General features: G+C 37.9%; 3 protein-coding genes across 3 annotated transcripts; 2 read left to right on the forward strand and 1 right to left on the reverse strand.

The window, feature by feature from the left end:
- Positions 1 to 390: 390 nt before the first annotated feature.
- On the reverse strand, positions 391 to 6232 carry LOC137098360 (ras-related protein Rab-11B). Its single transcript, XM_067474552.1, has 5 exons — positions 6019 to 6232; positions 3638 to 3833; positions 2926 to 3119; positions 1587 to 1667; positions 391 to 1092 (listed from the first exon to the last, which is right to left on the reverse strand). Exons 1-5 carry the CDS (start codon positions 6056 to 6058, stop codon positions 947 to 949), a joined length of 657 nt encoding a protein of 218 aa, XP_067330653.1. The 5' UTR covers positions 6059 to 6232; the 3' UTR covers positions 391 to 946.
- An 885-nt stretch (positions 6233 to 7117) lies between these two features.
- LOC137098632 (mitochondrial import inner membrane translocase subunit TIM44-like) lies at positions 7118 to 13429 on the forward strand. Its single transcript, XM_067475075.1, has 13 exons — positions 7118 to 7267; positions 8158 to 8262; positions 8375 to 8539; positions 8739 to 8819; positions 9066 to 9215; positions 9363 to 9496; positions 9641 to 9726; positions 9920 to 10012; positions 10199 to 10323; positions 10944 to 10994; positions 11147 to 11236; positions 11431 to 11541; positions 11828 to 13429. Exons 1-13 carry the CDS (start codon positions 7238 to 7240, stop codon positions 11945 to 11947), a joined length of 1341 nt encoding a protein of 446 aa, XP_067331176.1. The 5' UTR covers positions 7118 to 7237; the 3' UTR covers positions 11948 to 13429.
- Positions 13430 to 17754: 4325 nt separating this feature from the next.
- LOC137098633 (cortexin-1-like) lies at positions 17755 to 22835 on the forward strand. The gene is made up of 2 exons (XM_067475076.1): positions 17755 to 18674; positions 20411 to 22835. Exon 2 carries the CDS (start codon positions 21081 to 21083, stop codon positions 21354 to 21356), a length of 276 nt encoding a protein of 91 aa, XP_067331177.1. The 5' UTR covers positions 17755 to 18674; positions 20411 to 21080; the 3' UTR covers positions 21357 to 22835.
- Positions 22836 to 24885: the final 2050 nt, after the last annotated feature.

The following is a 24885-nucleotide window of genomic DNA, read 5'->3' on the forward strand; positions in this document are numbered from 1 at the left end:
TTTAGGATTTTTATATACATTACTCAATTATCCAATGCTTAAAGTATATAAATATGAAGAAAAGAGAAAATGCCACATTGCTGAATGCAGACTTGCATAGCTTAATTTTTTCCTCTTCACTACCCCATTAAATGTTTTAGGGCCCCGCACATTTATTTTTGTGATCACTGGGGGCTAGATACCTAAATTGTTAAATGTTTTACTAAAGTAATTGTATTTAAAATAAATATACACTAATTAGCTTCAACAGCCACCTATAGACACCACGTGACCATTTCATGCAGTGTCTATAAGCAACAACAGCCAATTATAGACACCGCATGAGATGGTCACATTGCACATACAGCATGTAATTTTGTGTATATGTTGCTAGGACAAAGGACACAATCATAATATTGTAAAATTTAATTTCATGGCATTAATATAATGTATGTGAGCAGACAAGCTATCAAAATCAAAACAAACAAAAGAATATATTTTACACAAAATGAAATAAGCATCAGCAGCGTCACAACTACGTTTGAGATGATGACTGAAGGATAAGGAGAGTCCAAAAACAGGACTGCTGGTACGACTGAAACAGGCAGGATTCAAACCCAGGACTCCAGCATGTGGCAATAACCATCTACTAGGGAGATGTCTAGGCTTAAATGGTCTCAGGCAAGGCTATTCTGCTACACGATCATGGGCAACTGTGGTAGCTGCTTATGCGGTACCATCAGTCCTGTTTTTGCACTAGAATGTAGCAGACTGGGACCGATTACAATTTGAAATCAATTCAAATACTTCTTTCAGGGATTGATCATTTGTAGCATAACACAGCTGACTCCACTGATCTAAAAAGTGCAGATTCAGACAATATTGCACCCTAGGCAGATGGAAGCAAACCAACACTGTGGATTTCAATTAATAATCGACCCAGGTGAGGAGAGACTGGTGCCATGGGTTACAGGTTCTGACAGCACTGCAGTTTGTTCCCCCTCTGACCGTCCGTGGTCGGTGGCACGCTGATGTCCACCACGTTGTTTCCTGGGGACTCGTCATGGGCAGACCGCTCAGCAATCTGTTTCTGCGAGACGATGCGGTAGATTTCTGTTTAGAAAGAAGAAAACACATTCAAATGTTTTTGTTCTGGGTGGACTGTCAATGATTAAAGGACAAACTGAAAATCCTAGCTGATGTGTGACGCCCTTCTTATAAGACATACCAGCCAAAATAAGGCTTAATATTAGGTGTAACGATAGGACAAATAAATAAAGAAATACAAATTACTTCCTACAAGAGTTTCAATATTAGAGATTCACAGACTTTTCCCAATTGCAAAGGTTGGCTCACTTTCTATATCTGATCCTACTTTTTGAACAGATTTTACAGATTATGCTATCTATTATCTCATACCGCACAAAGTTTAGTTTTATTTTGTGGAGAAATCCTAAGCACCTAACACCGATTTATTTTCACTGAGGATGGATTACTGATAAAGATTTGGGAATGACTGGTGCTTCATAAGTTGACGTTTTAAATTGAACTGAATGGAAGTACAATGTCCGTGTACTTCTGATGTGCACCGGTGTTCACGAGCATACCTGTAAGAATATTCTTGAAGGCTTCTTCGACGTTTGTTGAGTCCAAGGCTGAAGTTTCTATGAATGACAGATTGTTCTTCTCTGTGGGGTAAAAAAGAAAACAAAAATTTAAAATACAAAAGCTTACAATTACAACACCGAGGTAAACAATTTATGAGAACTGGCAAGAGGAGAACCAAATATTGTTTGCTTTTCTGGACACAAACCATTTCTGTTTCTGTGTCCTTAAGATTATAATTTTTAAACAACAATTAAAATGTCAAGTTTTATATCAGCAGAGAAAACTGGTCCAGTAGAGTGTTATGTCTAGCAATTATCTGTAAAAACTACACAACATGGACTAAAGTCTACAAATTAAAAAAACAATGTAAACATTCACCAGCCACTTTATTAGGTACACCTTTTCAAACGGTTGGTCATACAAATATCTATTCAGCCAATCACATGTCAGCAGCTCGGTGCATGTAAGCATCTAGACAAATCAAGCATCAGAATAGATAAAAAAAGAGATTTAAGTGATTTTGAACGTGACACGGCAATTGTTGCCAGATGAGTTAGTCTGAATATTATAGAAAGTGCTGATCTACTGGGATTTTCACATACATCTGTCTCTTGGGTTTACATATAATAGTTTGAAAAAATTAAAAATTAAAAATTAAAAATATTTAGCAATCATGAGTTTTCTGCGTGAAAACACCTTGTTGATGGCAGAGATCAGAGGAGAGGACCAGACTGGTTCGAGCTGATAGAAAGGTAACAGAAACTCACATAACAACTTGTTACAACTGAGGTATGCAGCACCTGTATGCACAACATGTTATACCTTGAATCAGATAGACTACAGCAGCCAAAGACCAGGCGCAACTCTTGTAAGCTAAGAACTAGAAACTGACACTGCAGATTGCTACGGCTCACTAAAATTGGACAATGGAAGGCGGGAAAAATGTTGTCCGTTCTGATGAGTCTTGATTTCTGCTACAACATTCAGATGGTAGGATCTAAATTTGCCTTATATCAACGGTTCAGGCTTGTGTTGGTGGTGGGGGATATTTTTTTCACACACTTTGGACCCCTCAATACTAAATGAGCCTCCTTTAAATGCCACGGCCTACCTGAATACTGATGTCCATCCCCTTATGTCCCCAGTGTACCGATCATCTAATGGCTACATCCAGTGGGATAACACACATTGTCACAAAACTAGAATCCTCTCAAACTGGTCTCTTGAACTTGACAATGTACTCAAGAAGCCTCCAACTGAGACAGCTTTGAAGGCAAAAGGTGGTCCAACAAAATACAAAACCACTCCCTCGACTCTTATCTTTGTCTGTTTGGTTACCTGCAAAGGCCCGGGCTTCATCTGTGGGCACAGCTCTGAGATGACGCAGGTCGCTCTTGTTGCCCACCAGCATGATGACAATGTTGTTGTCGGCGTGGTCCCTCAGCTCTTTCAGCCAGCGCTCCACATTCTCATAGGTCAGGTGTTTGGCTATGTCATACACTAAGAGTGCCCCCACTGCTCCTCTGTAGTATCTGTGTAAAGAACAAAGACACACTGCTAATTTTGCACATAGCTTAGTTTGTTCACAAAAAAACATTGCCATAAATTGTACTTAGTAGCTGTTCAGGAAAGGTATAATGGAATAGCAGATGTTCAAATTTGCATTTTTTTCTCTGCATTTGAATGTTGTCAGAAAAAACTTAAAATACTATCTGCAAACGCTTGAGGAGATCTCCTGAACCAACCCGTAAACTTTTCAAATTAGTTATACATTTAATTTATTTTTTTTATTTAGACAAACTTAAATATCATATTCACTATTGATTCACTATTGATCCAGAGAACCATAGTCAACTAGACAGTCTGGTAGCTCAGTGTTTTACCTACTGATCCCAAGTGCCATTTACATCTAAAACTGCTGAAGAACATACCCAACAAGCAGCCCCTAAAAGCACAAGTGTCAATTGTCCCTGAATCACTAAAGTATTTCCCCACTGAGGGTTGTTGTGTGTCAGGCAGGACTATCTGTACTCCACAGAGATGAACTCACGCTGAGGTGATGGCTCTGTAGCGCTCCTGCCCTGCTGTATCCCAAATCTGAGCCTTTATCGTCTTTCCGTCCACCTGAATGCTGCGTGTGGCGAACTCAACCCCAATGGTGCTTTTGCTCTCGAGGTTGAACTCATTTCGTGTGAATCGAGAGAGCAGGTTGCTCTTCCCTACACCCGAGTCCCCAATTAACACAACTGTGAAGTAAAGAGCACAGTGTATGTACAGTACGCAGGTGTCAATACATAAACAAAGTGTTAAGTTAATAGAGTGTGTTAATATGCTTTTTACATTTGTTATTCACAGTTCTTAACTGTGTTGAATTGATGTTTTATCGAATCAATGAAATAAAACATTGGAAGTTTTTTAATTCATTACAAGGGGTAATTGCTTTACTCAACATCAAAACTAATGTGTGACAAAATGCACTCATGGCAAATCATTATCAAACAGATCTCATTGTGTGTATAGAACTGAATTGTATGCTACAATGAAATGCATGTTTGATCCTGCTTGGTTCAGCCTACGGGTCCTTACAGATAATCACCCTGGGTCACAACCATTCTTCTTTAGGTTGAACTGTTCTGTATATCCTGTTTTGGGGGAGACTGTAGAAAACTTATCATGTTAGGTAAGAAGGAAGACCAGCTAAAAAATAAAAATAAAAATAAAATATATATATTTATATACCCATGTAACTTCATGGCGAACCACTCATGACCTTATTTATTGTATGCCATCACCCACTCTAAAATAACCCACAGCAATTATTACCTTGAAGAGATTTTTCACTAAATAAAGAGTTGGTTTTGTCTGAAATTGTTCTATGCAGAGTCACAAAAAAGCTACATGATGGAGTATGGGTGAAGACTTTTTTATTGAGCATAATATGCTCAACTGAATAAATAAGGATTTTTCTTCGCCTGCTCCATCATTTTGACAGACTGTACACTTTGACCTTTCAGAAATCTTGTGTGTGTCCAAAACACCCTTAGGGAGGTATTATTCACTAAAGTGCTTCATTCTTCCTAAAAGCACAAATATAAGGAGCTTTTAACATGGCATTCTTAATTTTATTACTAAGACCTGAGAGACTCAACAGGCAGTTAAAAGAAATAAGTGTAGGAATTTTTATTTTAATTTTAAGCTTGGAAGTATAAATGTGTCACTGACCAGCCACAGCATCAATACCACCTGGTGGTTTTATTGGTCTAGTAGACAGGGGTCAGCATGGAAATATTCAGCACTAGCCACAAAGTCACTGTGGCGCACCGGCTATCGACCTGAACTAGTGCATCCAAAGTATAAACTGTAACCACGGCTTGATTATTAACAGGGCTGTTCACACGGCGTCTTCAGATGGTGAGTCGTGGAGGGAACTGATTTGATGAGAGTTTTGGAGTATTGTTGGTGTCAGGACTGGGCTAAAGTGGCGGCTGTTTAGCAGAGGTGGAGCCTTTTTGTTTTCCCTGTCCCTCCGCTAAAAGGAAATAGAGCCGAACTTTGTCCCTGTCGACATCACGTCGTTCCGGCCTGCAGGAAGCTGATAACAGGCTTCATCAAAACCTGAATTGACAGTTTCAGGCCGCCTTGCCCTTCCTGTTTCAGCCGGGTACACAGACGATGGCTCGGGTTGACAGAGGGAGAGAGAGAGCAGAGAGGGAAGGAGGGAGGGAGAGAGTCCCTCGCCTCCGGCAGATGCCCTATTCATCCCACAGAGGATACTTTGTTACATCTAAATGGTCTTTTGGCTTATACAGGCCCAGGATGTTAATGTGCCACAGGAGCTGGTATCACCATCAAAGGAGGGCATTCTGGATCCAGCAGAGCACAAAAGATAAGCCTGGGTCTGGTACCACTACAGTCTCACTGACCATCTATCAGGTCCAACGACATGTCTTTTTAACACTAAAATGCACTAGTTAAGAGCCGACTGAGTACTATCCTCATCTAAAGGTGAAGCCTATTGATCAGCAGAGGTAGAGGCTAATTAGAGGCCTTTATTCAGCCTCATGAGGAGGCATGAGTGAAAAACAACAAATGTCTTAAAAACAACGAGGAAACGGCTCAGCTCCAACAACCAGTCCTGCTTTATGAGCTAATGAAAGTTTAATAATAAAAGGCTGGTTACGGATAGGGTGTTGCATCCTATACCTATAAATATAGCTGCAGGCGTTGTCACAATGACAGCATTGTTATGTTGTAATAACATCAACGGATTATCAATCGGACACTTTCTGAGAAAAGCATCACTGCGTTTTATTAGACAATGCACACATTTAATAAACGATAATGACATTTATAAGCATTTAAAAAAGATTAGCTTTGTCGATGTGTGCCTGTGTAAAGGGGAACGCAGTCATCTTTTTTTTTTTTTTTTACCTTTGAACAAGAAATCGTATTCATCGTCTCGGTTCCCCATTCTAGACGAGGCCGCTCCAACGCTTGTCTCCGGAAGAGGATGTGTAAAAAGTACTTGTTTGAATTATCGGTATATGCCAGAAAAATTAGGTAAAGGTTTGTGCTGAGAGTCTGCGCCAGTGTTGGCTGTCAAGGCGAGCTGGCCGCAGAAAGGGAAAGCTCCCAACTCTGCAGAGGGAGGGGAGGAGTCCCTGCAGTACACATAGCTTCCTCTGGGGGCGCCCCTTACTGACATGCCAGCAGATAACTATCATTCAGCTGTGGTCCATAAACACACACACAGGTATTTCATTCCGAATAAAAAGATGAAAAACAGGGTCAAACCGCAAATTATATACACAAAATTTAGGTTCACAATTATTTTGCATGTATGTTCAATTGTAGTGGAAACTAATCTGAAGACTGGAAAGAAATTATAAGAATAATCCTGAAAACAAACGACTGAACAAGGATGTTAATATTCTAAATAATAAATTTCAATTTTATAAAAACATATCTTGTTTTCACTGAGGCTTACTGACTTTCGACTGATGCTAAAAAACAATTTGATAAAATTACAAACACTGAATCTATAAATCAATAAAGTTTATGGGTTGTGTATGTTTACATTTTTGTGTCAGTAATTCATACATTTAAAATTGTATGTCTAATGTCACTGTCATATTTTGTCAGTTTATTCTGATAGGGATGTATGAGCCACCAAGAATTTTTACTCTATTTCCTCTTTTTCACGTTTTTTTCCCCTGCGTCTTTAAAGGTTAGGTAAATTAGTGTATGTATGCTGCCGATGATGTCATCAATGACATCAGATAACTGCATTTGAAGTGTTTTGCCTTTAAAGTCTACCTAACCAGGCGATGTTTGTTTTGGTCAGTTTTTTGGGACGGGCGAGGGAAACAGGGTAATTATGGAAAGTTGAGTGCGTAGCTGTGGAAGTACACGGTTGAAATTATTTGTGGGACTTGTTTTATGAAATGTTTGGTTATAATCTCAACTCAAATCGATTCTGTGTACTGTTGCAAAAGCATCATGGTGTTTTCGTTTATTTGAATGTTTTTAGGATGTAATTTCCCTTTAAAGTCGTGATGACACAGGCCCCGCCCCCGGTCTCAAGTTCTCCTCCTATTGGTCAGCTTTCCGGCAAGGATACACGTGCTTCTTCGCGCATTTTAACATCAAGATGGCAGCCTCCGTATGTCGGTGCTACGAGGTTAGACAATCATTTATGTCCTTCATTACAGTCTAGAAAAGATCCTTAGATGCAGGGAGTGTGGTCACAGCTTTGTAATGTAATTTTCGCCTCCTGTTTGTTTTTTTAGAGATGATTAGACTGTTTTTAGACAGAAAGAGCGCGAGATGTCTATTAGAAAAGGCCTTGTTGCATCAGTCATCAGACGCTCGGTAGAGGCTCTTAGGGATTAAACATCTGTCATTGTTTAAAAGTAATATTTGTTTTAGCATCGTAAAATTGACTAGTTGTTGCAAAACCCTATAGATGTAGCGGGTTTAATACTGGAAGTGTAACAGTTAACCTTTTGTCTCAGGTAAGAACCAGTGTTGAACAGTAAGAACAGAATATTTTGTGACCCATCAGACTCAGTGACCTGACGTTACCTGTCTTGCCACAGCCAATAGTTACATCGTAATTACTCACATACTTCATTTGACAGCTGTTAGCAGGCATCAAGATAAATTCACACCAATTGTTAAGAATGTGTCACATCTCTCAGGCTGTAAAGTTGTGTGGTGAAGTTTGGACAAAAAACATGTTTTATAGATGCTGTTAAAATTGCCCTTTCGTTAAACGTTAGTGTTACATTACTGTTACTTTGATTTCATAAATATATAAATATTAGCATAATCCTGGTGCAAATACCCTGAGTTCAATAGAGAAAATGAAACAGAAAAAATGCTATCGAAACAAGAGTCATAGACAATGATTATGTATATAGATAGATAGCCTTGTTTTTGGAAAGATATATGTGAATATAATGTGAATTATCTTGCTACAACATTATAGGAGTAAATATTAAAAAGTGATATTACAACAACATTTTCCTAGTTATATTCTTGGTCACTGTGAATTTGTTTTCATTGCAGCTGGTTGGCAGACGTGCATGGGCCCTCTGCTGCCGGCCTCTGGTTTTCTCTGTGTGTAGAGGAGATGCCTACACGCTACACAGGATCCCAGCTGCAACTGTGCAGGTAGACACCGACAGCTCCCATTGGTCTTTAGATAAGACATGCTCATTTCCAGCTGCAGTATGTGGACAATTGTGTATCCAACCAAAGTCCTACTTTGTATTCATCTCATTAGGTGCGATATGCCTCAGGACGTAAAGGTTTTCTGGGAGAATTTGTAGATAATCTACGTCAGGAGTTGGGTAAGAATCAGGAGATGAAGGACAATATAAAGAAGTTCAGAGAAGAAGCTAAGAGGCTTGAGGAGTCTGATGCCCTCCAGCAAGCTCGCAGGAAATATGTAAGAACAATATTTGATTTGTAGCTTAGATTTTATAACAGTTAAATTATTTTGTAAAAACATAATCTGTCTCCATCAACTAAGATTTGCTTTGCATTATTGTACTGCAACATGCACTCCTTATTATTATTATTATTATTATTATTATTATTATTATTATTATTATTATTATTTTTAAATACAGACTTTATTTTCTTAGAAATCTATCGAGGCTGAGACAGTGAGGACTTCAGAAGTGTTTAAGAAGGTCCTGGGTTCCCTGTCAGAGGCCATGAAGGAGGTAAGGTATCAGTGCTTGTTTTTGTTTAGCAGGAAAATATCATTCTTTACTGTGGGTTCAAAAATCATTAAAAACAGCCATGTGATACTTTTTATCATTGACATCTTGGATAGATTGTTTCCCCTGTGTCACACTGACATACTAGTAGAATGCACTGTGGCAGAAATGATTGATTAAATGTAGAATAAACTAGAATAAATGTAGAATAAACTCAGCTATTCAATTGGTGGTACTTTGTCGACATAGAGTTTGGGGGACGTGAGTCGTACTGACATTGGAAAGAAGATTAAGGAAGGTGCAGAGGAGGCAGCCAAGATCGCCATGCATTCTGCTGAGTCTGTCTCCAAAGGAGGTGAAAAACTGGGCAGGACCAGCACCTTCAGGGCCATCTCACAGGTCAGAGGGGACAGTTTTGCTGTTGTTAGTATCAGAATCACACTTCTGAATTTAGGTTTAACACAACTTTACCTTGGGTGCATACCCAACCAAAGGTTCTGTATAAAAAGGTTTGATATAAATAAAGGAGAGTCTGTGTATCTGTAGGGTGTTGAATCCATGAAGAAGGACTTAGATGTTGGTGATGCTGGCCCCTACAGGGCTCCCTCTCAGCTGAGGAAGAGAAGTGATTTTTCATCAAAAGGAGCAGACAACGACTCTAGAGTTTTTGAGGCAAATGAGTGAGTAACTTTGGAACTCAAACTTATTTACTTACTTTTACTCTTACCACTGCTGTCTGAAAGAACTGTCGTAATTTGCATTTATATGTTGATGCAGACGCTGGCGTGAGTGATTGGATTTTGTTTTATTGTTTTTTTATGTAGGGAGGCCATGGGTGTGGTTCTCCACAAGGACTCAAAGTGGTACCAGCAGTGGAGGGACTTCAAGGACAATAATGTAGTTTTCAACCGTAAGAAAATCCCTCCATTAGTTTAGATTAGGTGATATTCGTGTTATCTAATAGATCACCTACAGAGTCACATGTAATTTCCTTTAAAGGCAGCAGGTGGCACCAGATTTATTTTGCTGTTTTGCAGATTAATTAAAAAATATGTGCTTTCACCATCACTTAAGAACACCACTTTATTTTTCGTTTCCTAAAGGTTTCTTCGAGATGAAGATGAAATATGATGAAAGTGACAATGCCCTAATAAGAGCATCCAGAGCTCTAACAGACAGAGTCACTGATTTTCTAGGTAATGTTCCTCCATAGTTGCTATTAAGGTTGTAGACAGTTTCCATCATCAATAATGAAGCAAGAGGCAAAAATAAAAGATGAGCACATTGTTGTAGCCATAATTTTTCTCTGATAATTGCTTATTTTCACTTCATATTCACCCTTCCAGATATAGAGTGTTAATTATGTTGTCTTTGTTTTCCAGGTGGTGTTTTTTCTAAGACAGAAATGTCTGAGGTGCTGACAGAGATCCTGAAGACAGACCCCACCTTTGACAAAGATTCCTTTCTTAAACAGTGTGAGAAAGACATCATCCCCAACATACTGGAGGTAATGTCACTTAAAGTGGCTCTCTCTCAGTGTAGCATTCTTCGTTTACTCTCTTTTCTGTTTTGTACTTGGGAAGTACTTCTTTGAGGTGGCTAAGAAGAAACTTATTGATGTTCTCCATTCAGTATGTGTGACTCATAAAGTGTATCCTTATCCTTTTATTAATATTAATGGATTACAAAGCAAATGCAAAACAAGCTGAGCAGCAAGCAATGTACAGTAGTTTAGATTATTGATTTATCACTTAGGAGACACTCAGAACAATGTGTTGTGTCTTCATAGTTATAGAAAAAGAGCCGATGATGCACTTTTATAAAAATTACAAGCATATAAAAATGAAACAATTTTATGTTCAATTTAAATCAATGAAGCTCAGGAAGGAGCCTGGCTGCTAAATTGCAGCAGGGATAACACTGCCCAGTCCCCTTTTGCTGTCACCTCATGGTTGTGTGTTTTCTCTCATCTGAACTGACTGAATTACAAGTTGCTATAGTAATTTAATTGTAATAAATGATATTTGCTAAGATAAGGCCAGCATACTGCTTAAAGTCACTTGTAAAGTACCTATATAATATATTGAAGAAATCACTTATTAATCCTTGTTGCTGTCCTTTCTGCAGTCAATGATCCGTGGAGAGCTGGACGTATTAAAAGATTGGTGTTATGAAGCTGTAAGTTATACCCTGCCTCCTGTACATTTATATTTCATCACTTATTTATAAATAGATGTAATATAACTTGCATTACCATTTTCAAACATTACAGAAGCATGTGTGAAGCATAATTTGTTATGCTGTGTGTGTGTTCTTGTACCTTTGCTCAGACATACAGTCAGCTGGCACACCCAATCCAACAGGCCAGAGCGCTTGGCCTGCTCTTCCAATCCAAAATCCTAGACATTGATAACATAGATGTAAGTTTATTCACACTTGTACATCAACCATCAAACAAATAGTGCCGTATTTTACTGCATTCTTAAATGTCTGATGTACAATTTGTTATTATCTTATTATTCTTGTCTTCATGGTAAAAACTTACTTGATTTAATTCAGAAAAATGAACCCTTACTAAGTGTGTTGTTCTTCTCACTTTGTCCATGTGTTGTAGCTGGCAATGGGGAAGATGATGGACCAGGGTCCAGTGCTAATCATCACCTTCCAGGCTCAGGTCATCATGGTGATCCGCAGTCCCAAAGGAGACATTGTGGAGGGGGATCCGGTCTGTCAACTCATAATTACTGTACCAGAATAGTGAATCAGATAATCAGAGTAATTCCAAGAAAATAAACAAATAACTGAAATTATCATGAAATTATCAGCACTTAGCAACATTTGTTCCATACTATACTAGGTTTTAAACGTTTAATAATCTTAATGATTTCATATAAATAATAATATTTATATTTTGCCTTAAACACTTATTATAAGCCCGGTCGCAGTTATGGTCTAAAAGAGCCCTCCACACTCTGAGACTGACCCTGTTGTCTTCACCTTTTACTCAACAGGAAAAGGTGATGCGGATGATGTATGTCTGGGCATTGTGCCGGGACCAGGAGGAACTGAACCCCAATGCAGCCTGGAGACTCCTAGACATCTCGGCCTCCAGCACCGAGCAGGTGCTCTAAAAGCAGGAAGAGGAAGAAGGGGAAAGGTGAAATGATCTATCTGTGAGACACAAACTGAATTCAAGGGCAGAAGATTCAAGAATAAGGTGCGTGATTTCTTGCAGTGGTTGGGCCAGTATTTGGATTTCCAGGCAGAGTATGAATATGGAACGTTTATATTTATTTTGGAATGAATGGAATCGTTTTGCTCATTGTTTCATCCAGAACTTTGTATCAGCCTGGTGGTGTGGATACTGAGACTTCTTCCTCGGTTGAGTTGAATATTGGAAGCCTAAATAAAGGGGCACACCACAGATTTTACAATAAATAAATAAAGAGTTTTTTCATCCTGTGAATACACTTACATGATACTCTCTATGACTCTGAAGGGAACTTTCTACAGTTTGATTAAATAACTATTACAATAACCTCAGATTGGGGTTGAGACATGACATATTTAACAGAAAGCCTGTGTTATGAACTCAGGATGAGGAGTTTGAAAGAATGCATTTGGATGGATGAAATGAAAGATGCATTTCATTATGGGAAATATGGGAGCCAGTGTTCTCTGGGCTTAACCTATACTATGAATAATAAAAGTAAGACTATCTCAGTCTCTGCTGCTTCAATTTTAAATTAACACTTTGCCTGTACAGTATCAGTATCATTTTAGATTTATAGCCTGTGAATGACTCGCCATGCAATACATTTAAAAATTCTCATATATTATTTCAAGGCAAAATTACAATTAACTATTAAATAAAATTCAGATCTTTGTTTCATTTTGGTTCCTGCTGGCTTTTACATCAGAAATGTATCAAAAACTAAATACTTGTGCAACAGGTTAAATTAAGTTTAAATGATCTAGTTCTGTGTGATCAGGGTCATCTTGTCATGTACTGTAGCTTTGAGCCTCCAATGCACTACAACCTGAGAAACCAAATACACTGGAGAAAACATATGCTTGTGTTTCTGTTTGCAGTAGATTATGAAATGTAGCACATTTTCTCAAGTCGCAGTGCATTAGCTCACCTTCACTCTATATTCTGTATATCCACAATGAAAAGAAATGCATCGTTAATAATACTACACATTAATAATATATAAGCTCTTTAGTCCTTGTAAACCTATCAGATGTTGAGTAGTGCTTCTTTGTAAGCTTTGGTGGGACCATATTCAAATATTGTTGTCATGGCAGCTTAATTGTCTAAGCATAATTTGCCATCTTGTATTGTCAGCTCTTCGTCTAACAGAAATGCTTGGTTTATGTTTGTGTATGTGGGTTTTTAAGGTGTTAGTACTGAAAATAAGAACACAGCTACATTGTTTTTTGTTTTTGATATTTCTACAGTCTGGCAGTGTGGATCTCTGCTCAAATGTAAGGGTTAAACACAATATTACTAGTGTGATTTCTGATTATTTTATTGGCCTACAGACATTAAGTGCCAAATGATTTAGGATGGTTTGTTACAAAATATTTAAAAATAAATGCATAAAATTTCATCTTCTTTGTCACGTGTCCTTGGTGTGTACTGAAGTCAGTCATCCACCCCATGTTTGTAATATTAAGCAGAAGACTCATTATGATGAATTTGCACCAGTGGCACCAGAAAATATACACTTTCAATGATAAAACTCAAACATCAGTGAAGGGACTCTGACAAATATGCATGATATCCTGAAATTGGACACTTGGACAGAATGAGCAAGTTTTTCCTTTTTTGCAATATAAGAACTCAACAACGTTTAGTCTGTTTACATGTTAGAAATGTTATTGGTCCTCTCACCTTTGCTATTTTATTGGCTGAAATCTTCAGAACATGGAAAAAAACTTTACCATGGCTGCTCTATCTGGTCATTCATATGATTATATTATCTTTTTGATTGTTATGGAGATACATTCACTGTACTATATATTGTAGTAGATTGGTTGATGTCAAATAAACTTCTAAAAATAAAAATACTAAATCCTGTACTACCCTGTCCAAACTTTGCTGAGTCAGCATCACTGTATGCACTGTTTGTACTCACACAAGGCAAAATTTAATTTTGCATGCTGTTTGTGTCCTTTGATTTCTCATTTAAAATCTGACAAAGCTTGGATAAATGTCCTTGCATGTGGCTATTAATGCTGGTTGATATAGATATAGGTTTGAAAGTATGGGGAAGATAGGAGAGATTTTTAATAATGCATGACTGTTGAGTCACACACAGTGTCAATATATATATAGGGACCTCATCCCACAGCTGCCTGTTGTGATGAATGAACAGGGACGTCCTTATACTAACCTTCTGGGTCTCTGAAGTCTACTTACCTCTTATGTCTCTGAACGAGACTGGATGCCTCTCTGTGAACAAACAAAGGTTTCTCCATCACATAAAGCTTATTTTTTAAATGTGCAGCACAAGTTAACTGTAAAACTTTTGAAATGACAGAATATTAACACCCTGAGGCACAAGGGTTTTGTTGTACCTGACTCAGTAGGGTTGAGTGCATCAACACAACAGCCTGGGACCAGAAAAGACCTTGGTGTGAGTATTGCAGTTTTCTTATGACTATAGTTATTACATCATGTGGTTGGTGGCATAGTACCATGTGTGCACTTCACCAAGCTGTGCTTTAACCTACTTAACAAAATGAGTCTAATAGTGTACACAATGTCAGGCCATTATGTAAGCAGCTATTATACAATTTTAAAATGTCACAAAATTCATGTTGCTTAATTTGATACAAGCAACATCCTTTAGAACATGTTTGTAATGTCACTTTCCAACAACAGTTTACAATTTGCAGTACTGAGTGAAACTTGACAATAGCTTTATCAACTAATTAGTAAATTCTTGATTTGGTATCACTTTGAAAACTGACCTTGTGAAGTATGTAGATTAAATAGTCTGGATCAAGTATTTACAGTATTCTAGTAAAGGAAAAGCCTTACATTTGGAGAAATACACTTTTTTGTCAGGCAAGTCACATAATCCCATTAATAAACCCATTAATCATTGGAAAATGGTTGTTTTTACACTTAATTATTTGTCATTTTAACAAATTAATTTGAACTTTTTCTAACTGGCTTAGCAGATGTTCTAAAAACACATCCTCTAAACTTAGAGTAAACATGACAGCAGAGCCTACCTCATGTTTATCCATCCATCCATTGGCTGTAACCGCTCATCCTGTTCGCTCATCCTGTTCACTCATCCTGGAGCCCATCCCAGCTATCATAGGAAGGGAGGCAAGGTACACACTGGACAGGTCGCCAGTCTATCTCAGGGCCAACACAGAGGCACACCTTCAGGCAATTTAAAGTCACCAATTAACATAACATTTATGTCTTTGGCCCAAAGGAAACAAAGGCAAGCATGGGGAGAACATGCAAACTCCACACAGAAAGGCCACAGCCAATCAGGTATTTCAAAGACAAGAGACTCATATTGTCTTTGGAAATCCACACACATTTGAATATGTTAACAACATGCTAATATCCTGAAGGTTTTCAACAAGTGGTATCTGAGAAGAGGTACTTCTAAATACTACTAATAATCATATAACAGATACTTCTAGGTATGATTGAAGTATAATGATTGGTCCAACCCAGTACTAACTGTTTTAATTTCAAAGAGTACTGATATACAGTACTAGAGAGTGCAGATATTCATATGGCATGAGTGCATATTCAGATATAACATTGTGTGTGTGTGCAACATTAGATGTATCTGATACCTTATACTATATTAAGGAAATACAGATTCAGTGTTTATCCTTGCACAATGTATCTAAAGCAATCGTCTGACCTGCTCCAGATATGGCTTAGATTATTTTTGGGATAAAGGAAGAGACATATTCAGATTATTGGGGGGTGTGAAGAGTGAAATGGCAGCAAAACAGCAGACTTACAGTATGAAATGTTGCCTTTGTGATCAAAAACCCAGTATTAATGTGGCTGAAGGTTTTACCAAGACACACTGATCTGCTGTTGGGCCCAGGTGTTGTGTAGCAGTGGCCTATGGTACCTGAACTATAGCTTGACATTCCAATATCTATAATGAAAATGGTAGTGTTGAATTTCATAACCACACAGGCTGGAGATTCCTATCAATTATAACCCCAGTGGGCAGTCTGATGGAGCTTGTTATGATTTCATTATGAGCCCCATCAGGACAGAGTTACAATCCACTTAATATTAATTCAACCTAGAGGGAGATCCTATGCGGCCCCAGGCAGGGGAGATGATGCTGTGCATGTAATGCAAAGTGCCACAGTATTTGTACTGTTACTTCTTATGCAGTATCAGGAACTTAGCCACAGGTGCAGTCAAGCTGCTACACTTGTTTTGGTCTCCATCTTGATCATGTAATTTTTTGCCGTTCTTGCCAAAGCTTAAAGACTGACATTACATATTCTTATTCAACAACTAAATAGTGATTCCCTAGGAAATTTAAAGTGCTGTACTACTTCATTTTTAAAATACTTTTTTTTTCAAGTTTAGGAATAGGAATGTTGTCCCATTCTTGTCTGATACAGGCTTCTAATTGCTCAACTGTCTCAGGTCTCGTTTGTCATATCTTCCTCTTTATGATGCGCGAAATGTTTTCTATGGGTGAAAGATCTGGACTGCAGGCCGGCCATTTCAATACCCGGATCCTTCTTCTATGCAGCCATGATGCTGTAATTGATGCAGTATGTGGTCTGGCATTGTCATGTTGGAAAATGCAAGGTCTTCCCTGAAAGAGACGATGTCTGGATGGGAGCATATGTTGTTCTAGAACTTGGATATACCTTTCAGCATTGATGGTGCCTTTCCAGATGTGTAAGCTGCCCATGCCACATGGACTCATGCAACCCCATACCATCAGAGATGCAGGCTTCTGAACTGAGTGCTGATAACAACTTGGGTTGTCCTTGTCCTCTTTAGTCTGGATGACATGGCATCCCAGTTTTCCAAAAAGAACTTCAAATCTTGATTCGTCTGACCACAGAACAGTTTTCCACTTTGCCACAGTCCATTTTAAATGAGCCTTGGCCCTGAGAAAACGCCTGCGCTTCTGGATCATGTTTAGATATGGCTTCTTTTTTAACCTATAGAGTTTTAGCCGGCAACAGCAAATGGCACGGTGGATTGTGTTCACTGTCAATGTTTTCTGGAAGTATTCCTGAGTCCTTGTTGTGATTTCCATTACAGTACCATTCCTGATGCAGTGCCGTCTAAGGGCCCGAAGATCACGGGCATCCAATATGGTTTTCCGGCCTTGACCCTTACACAGATGAAATTATGCAATGTAGACGATGATAACTTCAAACTCTTTGCAATTTTTCTCTGAGAAACTCCTTTCTGATATTGCTCCACTATTTTTCACCGCAGCATTGGGGGAATTGGTGATCCTCTGCCCATCTTGACTTTTGAGAGACACTGCCACTCTGAAAGGGTCTTTTTATACCCAGACATGTTGCCAATTGACATAAAACGGTGCAAATTGGTCCTCCAGCTGTTCCTTATATGCACATTTAACGTTTCCGGTCTCTTATTGCAACCTGTCCCAACTTTTTTGGAATGTGTAGCTTTCATGAAATCCAAAATGAACCAATATTTGGCAAGGCATTTCAAAATTTCTCACTTTCAACTTTTGATATGTTATCTATATTCTATTGTGAATAAAATATAAGTTTATGAGATTTGTAAATGAATGCATTCCTTTTTTATTTACAATTTGTACAGTGTGCCAACTTTTTTGGACTCGGATTTGTATAAAATCTGTGATTTGACTAAACACAAATTAATTTTCTCTTATGCACCACTAAAACACAGTTTGAACTGAAATGAAAAGGATGTGCCAACATCCGTGTCAACTTCATGTTCTACAATATAATCTTATTTTAGTTTAATTTATATTAATTAATTTATCTCACCTCTAAGCATCATCAGGGGGTATAGAGGCCCAGCCACAGTTAATACAAGTTATAGCAGATAATCATAAGTCATTAAATAAAGTCCCATCAAGACAAAAATTACTAAAGATACTGAAACCAGGCACAATACAGACAAAATGGGGGTGGTCGAGCAACGATGGCAAGAGATCAAAATTTTGTAACATTTCCATATCCCTCTCTCCCTGCTTTCCCATTTCTTTACATTCTCCACTATAATTAAAGGCACAAAAGCCTTAAAGAAACAAAAGCCCAACAAATATAAAAAAAAATAGATAATAAACTTTAACAGGATAAAACAAGGGAGATTCTATTGTTCTTTGTTAGTTTACTATGTACCTCCATGGTTTTTATTTCTATACACTTGACAATCTGTGAATTTTATTGTGATAAGTATCATTATGCAAAAAATATGTATATTATTTTAAATAAAACTGACATCACAGCAATGTCTGTGACACATTAGCTGTTAAACAGCCACAAGGGCCCCTTATTGTCTATGCCCAGCACTTTTTACATAATGCAAAAGCCACCCGTGGCTTTCAGCGCATTACTCATTCAAATGAAAAGATTATGCGTGCTCTCCATATACTGTAGGGACAGTCATTAGTGGGTAGGCAGGGAGCAAAGTGGGGCGGATCCCTAGAACTGGGAAGACTTTAAAGCCCCTGATGAACCACAGGAGATGCAGTGGGATTTCAGACCTGAAGCTTGTGCAGACTGAGCAAGCTGGGAACTGCAGACCAGCTGTTGCTGCTGCTGCTGCTGATGCATCATCTGTGCTTCTGATTATGTGTCCTCACCTATGACACCGGCTGGAAAGTAAGTTCTCTAATCTGCTCACCCCCCTAGATTAGCATAACATTAACATAACAGTGTTTTTTTTTAAACATATAATTTTACCATACTTATGCCAGGATGATTCAGATAATTGCCTGTTAAGATGCTATGAAGAGAAGGTTTGGCAAACAGCAATAAAACAGGCAGTATTCATTCTAAATGTTGTTCTGTGTCAACATAAATCAAAATAGGAAGAAAAAGTTCAATTAGTGAAAGTGCAGTTGTTAAACCAAATTAGAAAATAAATAATCAGCTGATTCCTTCTACTTTTTTTAGGACTATACATTAAAGACATTTACAATAATTGAATTGCTTGAGTAATTTTAATATTTTATTTCTATGATTATGTTTTATTGCTTTTTTATTTAAAAGAGGACCTCAAACCACACAAAGCCTTAGGGGTGATATAAGCAGAGATCACTTGGCTGACAGCAGAACAACAGGTAACTCTGAAATGTACATTTTTAGATGCTGGTGTTAGTTTACAGATTTCTCATATCTTCAGCTGTAGATAGTTTAGCTTTGGTTCAGTCTGACAGTCCTGCTGTAGGATTTATTTTAGGTTTTTCACAACATAATTTCATTTTTTGGGGGGGGGGGGGGGGGGGGCTTCTTGACATTTTCAAAGCTGTTATCATAATCCGCAGGTAGAAATGAGAGGTGTTACAGGTATTAAAGCCACGAGGAACACCATATGCCACTGAATGTGCTCTGCCATCACAATTTATTAGCTTTGTTGCTTCATGCATTTGCAAATCTTTTTTTAAAACCCAATTATTTTGCTATTTTTATTGCAAAATATGATTCTGTGACATTTCTGCATGTTATTCCTCCAATAGTGAAAAAGAAAATCAGTGTTAACTTTTTGTTTTGCTTTCTGTAAATCAGATTTGGTCGGGCACTACAGTGTTACTTATAAAACAGAGCAAGTCTCTCATTAACAATAGAGTTAGGTGCAATGTTTCAACCCCCATACTTTGAAATTTAGTAAATTTTTAATTAATTTATCGAGGAAAATACAAACCCTTGCATCAATATAATTTCCAGTATTTTACAATAACTTTTTAAAATACAATCCTTACAATTCCTGACTTGTGAAAGTGAGAAAATAGATGAAAAATTAAAGATGGTAAAATTTTAATTTTAAAAACTTAATTACCTTTTAACCTTTATATTAGATAAATAAAGGTGATGCAGTTAGTCATGGAAATGTTGTCTTGCTGTGTAAACATTATGCCTACATCATAGCCTCTATTGAGTCTGTGTTGTGTACTAATCTTCCTTCTATCTTGTATATGCAGCCACCTGATCTGTCCTGCCTCATGTAGGCCACATTTGATAATTGATACTGAGCCATGCAATTTCTTTCATCGTGTCTTCCAATCCTAACCCTATTAAAGCTTCACTTGTCCCTTTAGTCTCATCATCTGGAGAGCAGGAGAGCTATCACTGTCTCTTTGCGAGCATCAGCAGGATGATAACAAGGGAAATCAAGTCTCCTGAAATAGAATCTGCTGACTTGGTCTCCACGGCCCATTAAAGAGGCTATGGAGAGTGTTTCTTTGCAGGAGTGCAGCAAGTCTCTGAGAGTCTTCAGTCTCTATAATCCTTGACTCGTCCACATCTAGCTCAATTGAACCTTTCCCATCATTCAGCAACCTTATCTTCTAAACTCAATTACCCATGCTGTGTCTTGTCTTTTCTTTTTCCTCTCTTAGATATTCTGGCCAATGAATCCCCAAATGAAGGGGTCTCTTGGGTTTCAGGATGAAGATGAAGACATAAAAATCTTTGTTTAAGTACAACACCAACCTAGAGCAACACGGCAAAATGGTTCAAGTGATTTGAAGCACTACAACATGGATCATTATAAGCCTGCAAACACTTTCACTGATGTATTGGACATCTTCAGCTACTTAATACAGATTTCTATGTCCCTTTTTAATTATAATAACGGCTCCTCTACGACTGACAAATAAGGTGAGGACTGTGCAAATGATTTAATCAGCGGCTTTGTATTTTGTCTTAGTTTCTTTTGTATAAACAAGAATATAAAAGACAAAAGTGAGAGGGCACATAAACACCTCAAACTAATTAAACCTCACCTTGCTGCTCAGGTCACCAGAGAACTTATTAATTTACAATAGTGATTAACTCTATGTAATTTGTGCTGGAACAACTTCTTCATCGTCTGGCTTGTGGAAAAGACTGCTGTTCAATTCAAACTGTAGCCAGCTGCCAGAAGTGATGGTCATTTTGGTTTAGAAAGCAAATCCAAAACCATGAAAATGGTCCTGCAGAGTCATGCAATTCCAGATACCTTCTAACTGCAATATAAACCTGCTTCAGTAAGGCATTTAAACCTTTGAACATTCCCCCACTTTCAAGATGAGTGATACTAACTACTGGGTTGTGGACTATGATCTCTCCTCTCCTTCTCCACCAAGTTTAGCCAGGGGTCCACCTGTGCTGCAGCCCATGGCAGGGCACTCAGAACAGGGCACAGCCCTGTGTTTCGTGGGCCTCCTCGTGCTGCTGCTGCTCTTTCTCGTTGTTCGCTGCGTCCGTATCTTATTAGACCCCTACAGCAGCATACCACCTTCATCATGGACTGATCATAAGACGGCCTTGAACAGAGGGCAGTTTGACTATGCGCTGGTGTAATAATGAGGGCTGATTGGGGGGTAAAATATGGATGAATCTGAACAAAAGCTACAAAGCTTACTCCTAAAAATAAAAGAATATTTAGTTCATTGCAGTATATATGTTGTTTTGTTACGGTAAGTTCTCCTCCTCCTCTGCAACATTATCAAAACCAAAAACCACAAGCTGTAAATTGGTGAAATGCAGCATGGAAGAGAGAGAAAGAACAATAAATTAAGTTTTATCATAGAAGTATGGCTGTTAGAGTGACAAACACTGCAGGAAGGCAATTATCAGTATCGCAGCATTGCATAGCGACTTCTGTTTATCATGTCATTTTGTAATCCTATAATGATTTTACAAATTCCAGGGCTGAATTATAAATAGAGAACTGAACTGCAAGAGATGTCCTGATTGAATTAAAGGAAAATTTAATATGTTTAGGGAAGACATGGTAATAATTACAACAGAATTGGTTTAACCCTCTTAATGTATATAGATAGATATAGATTCCAAATATATACTGTAAATAAATGTCAACTTACTGTTAAAATGTAAAAAAAAAATAGTTCAATGGATGTTAGGCTAAATCAAATGTTTATAAGATGTCAAACTTTCTCAGAAACTAGAAACCTAATTTGTTTAACGCAATATGAACCATGTTGGACGTTGATGTGTGTACCAACTCTAAGATGATCCTTGAGGTCAAATTGTTTCTCTTTTAACAAAGCTTGTACAATTTGTGAGTTTAAGTTAATTTGCCTTTGGAATTTAAGCCCTAGCTGCTTGTGTTTCAATCTACTTTCTTTAAGATTTACTGTGTCCTAAATATTACTCAACTACAAAAGCTTAAATTAATAATCCAGAACATTTAATGCAGGCTATTTTATTTGCTGTTTCATGTCGCTGTCCCTTTAAGAGGATTATAGGTGCAGAGGGTCACAGTGGTGGCTGAGTGCTGTCATATAAAGTTATGATTATGAAATGAGTGAACACCAATTTCCTCTTCCTAATCCTTTTTGCCTTTAGGCCCTGTCCAGTGCACCAGCCAAATGTGTTCAACAGTGCCTGTAGGAATATGAAAACAACTATGTATTTCATACTAATTATATTTCTGCTCCTTTTGCCACTTGTTTTGTAATTTCATTTTTTGCCCATATTATATTCTATAGTTCTTTAAAATTTGTCTCTGCAAGAGTCTTTACAAATTGGGTTTAGTATTAATGTTTTACTAATATGTGGGCCTGGTGGTTTAATAGCTAGAGCATAGGGTTGGGATGCAGCCACCCAGAGCCACCTTGGTGTCAGTCCTGAGCCCAGACAAGGGACCAGGGGGTTGCTGCAGGAAGGGCATCCGGCGCCTCATGCCAAATCAGTGTGCAAAACAAGTTCTGCTGTGGAGACCCCTGAAGGGGAAAAGCCACAAGCCGTTGATTGATTGTTTTACTAATTTGTTAAAAACCGGAATGATGACTGAATGACTATTTTATTAAAAAACTTTCTGGATGGATTTCTGGATTTTTGTTCTTAAAAATTACATATTTTCCTGATGTTTCTTTAAAGTGCCATTTAGTTAGGTACACACACACACTCACATGCACGCTGACCTCAGTACTGCACCTTTTCATCAATATTTAAAGACTGGTTGATTTAGAGGTTCAAAATCAAATGATCAATAGGAGGCTTGTAAAGAGACGCAGCCACGTAATTCACAAGTAACATGATCACAATGTCTGACTTAGGTCATCATCACACTTGTCTTGTTTGGAAGAGTGGAACAAACAGAGCAGACTTTCATTCCTGATCATTTTGAAGCTTTCTACATAATAAACCATAATATATAAAACAAATTTCAAGGAAGAGATTTATTTATTCACATTTAATTTAAACGTAATTCATTTGTTCATTTATTTCTAGGGATTTTTTATGTTTCTTCCTAGTTGTTTGTACAGTTTCATTTGCATTTTTTACCCAGTTTCCTTGTTTTAACCAGAAGATTTCTATGACCTCAGTCAGCACTCGAACACTTGGACATCTAGTCAGTTGTGACCTCTTTTGAATACTTAGAGAATTAAAGTAAAGTTAGTCACAGGTCAAACATCATGTTTATTCCTCACTGTGAGAAAATGCACAAGGAAAGAAAAGAGTCTGAAAATAGCCATTCAATCTGTCTTAAAGAGAAACACGAGAAACATGATAAAAGTATGTCTCAGAAATGTTGCCCATGGCTGGTGATGAGAGCATGACTAAAATGTTAAAACAACACTCCTTATTAATTAGAAACTGTCAAGATTAGTGCATATTTGACCAAAGGCTAAATGATGGATATATAGCATATTATTAATTAAAGAGAAGCCGAACAGGCAAAAATATTTCAACAGCTTTTAATTGTTTGCCATTGAATTTGACCTTTACGGCGATATGATATATGACAGTGAGGAAAACAATCTGCAGTCATAAACCTGCTGACTTGATCAAAACAGCACTTTACAGTTAGCAGTTTATCTGGCTCTAGGAAGTGAACACAACACCACCACCTCATTAGTCCAGCAATTAACAGGACAGATCTGTGCTTCAGTGGGTTCTGACAATTGAATTCCTTGAAAGAACAAAATAGTGAGTTCCCATCACATTCTCCAACACACACACACACACACACACACACACACACACACACACACACACACACACACACACACACACACACACACACACACACACATGCTTGCACAAACACACAGATGCAAATGAAGTCAGACTGCACTGCAGAAAAACTTGACCCCAGGCCTTTTTTGTTACATATATTTGTTACATGTTATACTTGTGCTCTGGTTTAATGAATATAGAAATATTGCTGTTACTAGGAATACTAGTAGCAAGTCTGTAATTGTAATATCTGTTGTAGCAGGCTTAGCTCACGATTCTCCCTCTTTTATTTTTCCCAGTATTGGTCTTGCAAAAACACAGCAGCAGTGCATAGGAATGTACATAGAGTATGCAAATAGCTTCCTGAGTGTACAAAGGCTAGTTTTCTTTTCCATAGAAATATACAAAATACGTTTACATAGACACAACAAACCACACATGTACACACAACCACATATTAAGCCCACACCCAGACTTATGCAAATCATGTTTGTCTAGTTTAATGTACTCAAACTGTTTGAATGGCTTTGAGATCTGCCAGCGTCCATAAAGTCTACTTATCACACTCTTTACATGTGTTTGAATTATGCACCTGTGCTTGAGATATAACACCAACTGTGGTCTTGATTAATGGACATGGCAGCCAAGACTCCTCTATTTTCAGCAGACAGCTTTAATGCTGTCGGCTGAGAGTTTGAGCTGAAGAGGAGGATGATGTGAGGAGGACAGAAGCGTGTATGCTTAAGTGTGTTGGTACTGATTTAGAAAAATTGTGTCTCTGTGTGTTCTAAAAGGATGTGTGACATTAGAGTTTGTGTTATGGAAATCACGGTCTAATATGACAGCAAATACATTTGTTCAGAGTAAAGTGTGTGAGCACAGTAGCAAGGCTATGAATACACTC

Source organism: Channa argus, chromosome 14, assembly GCF_033026475.1.
Source record: "Channa argus isolate prfri chromosome 14, Channa argus male v1.0, whole genome shotgun sequence".
Lineage (NCBI taxonomy): Eukaryota > Metazoa > Chordata > Actinopteri > Anabantiformes > Channidae > Channa > Channa argus.